General features: G+C 42.2%; 1 protein-coding gene across 1 annotated transcript in view; it reads right to left on the bottom strand.

The window, feature by feature from the left end:
- PDIA5 (protein disulfide isomerase family A member 5) overlaps window positions 1–4,365 on the bottom strand; it is a 212,512-nt gene extending 208,147 nt beyond the window's left edge. Inside the window, exon 1 of the mRNA XM_044438271.1 lies at window positions 4,171–4,365. Within this exon, the coding sequence (XP_044294206.1) occupies window positions 4,171–4,350 (180 nt within the window). The 5' untranslated portion in view covers window positions 4,351–4,365. The remainder of the gene's footprint in view (window positions 1–4,170) is intronic.
- Between the last annotated feature and the right edge of the window lie 335 nt (window positions 4,366–4,700).

Below are 4,700 nucleotides of genomic sequence, written 5' to 3'. Positions count from 1 at the left end.
AAAAAATGAGTTAAATTATACGAAAAAAAAAAAAAAAAAAAAAAAAAAAAAAAATCAATTCCTGGTTGTCCTCCCATGTGCCATCTCAGGAACCCAATTTTGTTACTGAATATTTGCAGTCAGAAACTATTGGAGATGTACTTCAAATCATGCAAGGATCTACCAGTAGATCCCAGTCTACCTTCTATCCACTCCTATGTTGAAGCCCTAAAACAAGAAGCCTTCAGAAGAATTTGGTACAAGAAAAGGTTTTTAAAAAGTCCTATCTCAAGAAGATGACTAGACTACAAATATCAATGTTGGGACAGCATATTGCTTCTCCAGCTTTCAGATTACAGATCAGTCTTAAGCATACTGCTAAGAAAAACAGAATGTCAAAATTATACTGATAACAGTGGGGTATATTTAAGACTACAATCCTATATATGTTTAAATAGAAAAAAGGTTTTTTCCCAACATGCACAAAAGCATTTTTCAACATGCAAAAAAATCACATGCCCTGTCACACTGAAGACAATTAATCCTCTGTTTTATTTAAAACCATATATTAACTTTGTTATGCTCTTTACTTTTAAATATGGAATTCTGCCAGTTATCAGAAGAGATTGGCAGTCTAGATTAATCCAACAACTCTTTCCCAAACAGTCACAGAACTGTCCACATCAATTACATCCCTAAACAAGTTGACCCATCCTCAGAAGGTAGCATTCCAGAAGTCAGGACATGAAAAATCTAATTTGTAACTTATAACCCATTTAACAAGGTCTCACCAATTATCTCTTAAAAGACAACGTATGCTGCACCATATAAAGGAAAACATAGTTTCTGGAGAAACCCAGTTGTGTTTAACAATGTTTTAACAGGTGGGCAAACCTGTAGATGAGAACAATTTGCAAGCTACATTAACTTAGAATCCTAGTATTAAAAAACAAAATCCATGTTCATACACACTAAGAAATTAACGAGTCAGGCAGCAGTAGGAAAGCTCAGTTGTAGGATTCAGGCACATCAATGCCATCAAGAAACAAAGGAGAAATGGCAAAAAAGGATCCTTAAACAGAAAATACATCCACAGCCAACCCTTCATAGGATCACATAAATTTTAAGTAATGTTTTAAGTAATGCCTAGATCCACACATCTAATTGCAGCTCCATTACTGCCCATGCGGTCCTTATGCACTGTCCAGGGTGGCGGTAACATTCATCACAAAGAAATTGAACAAAATCCTTATTCAATTAAGGCTTGAAAGCTGGTTGCAGAAGTATTACCTTTGGCAAGAAAGATTCATATAGTATTTTCCATTGACACCTGTACACAGGATCTTAAGATATCCTAATAAGATGGCAAGAGACATAGTCAGAGTCTGTTTTCTCAGTAGTTTGTTCACCAAAAGTAAACAAGGCAATAAATCAGCATTTTATGTGTATTATTTCAGAATTTAAGTTCTTCCACTAAAGGAAAAGTCCCTATGCACAGAAAAATGAACATCAGAGCAAGGGTTCTTGCCTAAGCCTTCTTCCTAATGTTTGTTCTCCACAGTAAACTTTTTTCATGGGGCAGGTTCCACCATGTGATCCAACAGAATGAGGCTGAGATCACCTAATGCCACTGATGATCAGATTGTATTATATCATTTATAAAATTAATACAGCTACCAGCTGCCTTCTAGCTCCAGAAACATGGCTTGTTGGCACCATATAGCTGGCTACTCACATTAGAAATACATTAGGGATTTTTGCTTGAGTTTTTGTTCTTCCTTCAAGCCAGCTAGTTGTAAGAGGGCAGTGATGTCCAACCAATTCTCCTTGTCCAGGGTTGGTAAAGTCCTGCACTGCATTTATAGCTTCCATATTCAGTAGGTGAGGCTTCTTGATTTGGAGGAAGGAAGGAAGAAAGATACTGGACAATCAGCAAGACCACTAAAATACATTTTGTTGAAGCTGTATCATTTGATTCCAGAAATACACTTCTGTTGACTGAGCAGGTGCCAGAAAATTAAGAGGTTACCCAAGTTATGATTATTTATCAAGGGACTGAAAAAATCTAATTCCACCCAGTAAGTTAAATAGAAGAATTCATGCAAGCATTCATGTTAAACAACCTTCTGACTTATTCATGTTAAGCTCTTTACCAAATCAATTAAGGGAGTTTAAAAAGCTTTTTCCCCACCATGAAAAAAGCTCCACTTTAACACTAGCATTATTAAACAGTTTGCAGTGCTCTTCGCATTTAAATTATACGATACCTCGATACGATACCTCTGACTATGCTGTCAAAGCCTTTTCTATTCAATGCCCAGACTTTCAAGTTGTTCTTGATTTTTCCAACACCTTCATGTATTAAATCTATTGTGCAAATGTAGCTGTACATATAGAGATCTCAGGGTGGAGGAAGAAAACAGAAAAAAATCTTTGGAACTGCTGGATTTTAACACCACCAAATCAGAATTGCATTTTACCAACTGATAGTGGGGGCAGGAGGCATGAGCTTAGCCATTTACTGCCAAAAAAAATCAAGTATGGTAGAATAATTTCATAAGTTCAATAATTTATTTTTTAACTTATATTCCATGACCAAAAGTCCAAAAAGGACTCTCTAGGTGGATAATGTTCTCTGAAAGTTTAAAAATAATTTTTCTTTCCTCTTTTGGTCAGACCATCCAGTTACTTCAATGAGACAGTGGCAGACATTTGGGAGCACAGAAACATAAAAAGGAAGTCTACAAAGTTGCTGCAGAAGTGGAAAAAACACACAAAAACTGTTCTTGTTTTGAAACTGAAGTAGGAAAATGGCAAGAGAATACAGGAAAATGGAAAGCAAACTATTAGAAGCATGTTGCATTGCACAGTCAGAAGAACCGAAGTGCCCATGTGTACTTCAAATGTCAACCGGTCTGCCACTCTCTCAAGAAGGGAGTGCTTCTATATCATCTTATGCAATACAGGCTATATATACATATATTCCTTACCAACCTCTTCCCATAACTCTTAACATTTTTTTTTCTTTTTTAACATAAAAGGCTGCAGTCCTGAAGGCACAAGACAGTCTCATTGAACTTACTGAGACTTTCTAAGTAAACATACCTAGGATTGCACAGTAATAAACATTTCTGTATGCATTCACTTGGCAATAAGACCTACTGATCCCTGTGGGATTTACTTCTGAGTAAACATGCACAAGAACTGAGCTCAGGTTTTTTTGAGCAGGTTTGAAGCACTAGCATCAACACAACATTTAAGATGGAATCCTATGCATGTTTAGAAGGAAAAAAAAGTCCTACAGTTCCCAACCAGCAGTGCTATCTGGGGAATGCTGGGAATTGTAGGACATATGTCTATACAGGCATAGGTTTGCAGTGCTCTTAGTCTGCAATCCTATATATACTAACCTGGAGCAAATCCTACTGAATGCACAAGGAGTTGCTTCTGAGTAGACATGGACAGAACTGCACTGTGAAGCAGTAAGTATCTCAAGCAATACTATCCAAGACAGCTCCTTTCACTATGATGAATTCAGATCACTCCTTTTATTTCTGTGGTGCCAATTATGAGAGGGAAAGAAGCGTGGAGGAGGAGGAATAAACATAGACATTTTGCACTAAATTCAGTCCTGAGCCAACAAACTGAAGTACCGTAACCATACTAGCCTCTCAGAAAGTGAGGGTTGACTTACACCAATTGTAAAACAGCAAAAAAGAAAAGGCTAACGGCAGCGCTGTAGAGGAAGGAGCTATGTTGTATAATCATCCCAGAAGCAGCAACGGAAAACATGCAGCGAGAGGCTCGGAGCCCGTCAACCTGCACCTCCAGCCCTGGAGCAGCGAGGCTGCTTCCTCCAACTCCGCAACAACCGGGCACTGGATGCCTGCGAGCGTGGCAAGCTCCGAAGCCGCACCAAGCAGTGCCTCTAGTGAGGAACGCGTCTCCCTCCCTCTCCCCGCACCTCCCCAAGGCCAAAGAAGTTTTAACTTCTGCTGTTACCGGAGCTCCTTCCTCCCGCTGCCTCTCTTTGACAGCCGGGCACCCCCAGCGCCAGCCCCGCACCCTCGCGGCCGCCGCCCCCGCAAGCGTGGCACGCCAAAAGCCCCCGGACAACTTGCCTCCCGCCCCGGCGCGTCCTTCAGGAAACGCCCCCGGAGCAGAAGCCGTCCCCACGAACCCAGCACTCACCAAGGGGGAGGCGACCACCAGGAGCGGCAAGAGCAGCATTCTCCCTCCGAAGCCCTGAGTCCTCCCACAGCTGCGCCCAAGCAGAGCCGTACGAGCCCGGCCAGCTCTTACTCCCGCTCGCGCTGAAAGAACGAGCCGCCACCGCTGCCGCCACCGCTGCTGCCACGTCTGGCTAGGCATGCGCAATCCATGGGGGAAAAATCCGGCTGTACTGGAGCGGAGTAGAGAGCCGTGTGGTGCATGCTGGGGGGTGTAGTTTCTCCTGCGTGGGCGGCTCGGCGGTTGAACAGGGCAGGGAAACAGGTGGCAAGCGGAGTTAGAGGGCCCACGCGCTTTCTCCGGTTCATCGTTCTGTCGCACGAGAAAAGGAGGTACGAGGAGTGGAAAGATGTCCGCAGCAGTGAGTGATGGATGCACTGCGAAATCTCCAGTCCAAGCCTCAGCTCAACTGGCAGTCCTTTTAAACAACCATTTCGGTAGTGCAGGAAGGCATTGACGCCTTTTGCTTCTGCGAGGTATAGTTCATCTTA

The sequence above is a fragment of the Varanus komodoensis genome, unplaced genomic scaffold (assembly GCF_004798865.1).
Source record: "Varanus komodoensis strain SLA01 unplaced genomic scaffold, ASM479886v1 scaffold32, whole genome shotgun sequence".
Taxonomy (NCBI): domain Eukaryota; kingdom Metazoa; phylum Chordata; class Lepidosauria; order Squamata; family Varanidae; genus Varanus; species Varanus komodoensis.
Note: the sequence above shows the minus strand (reverse complement) of the source record. Positions and strands in the feature narration are given on the sequence as shown.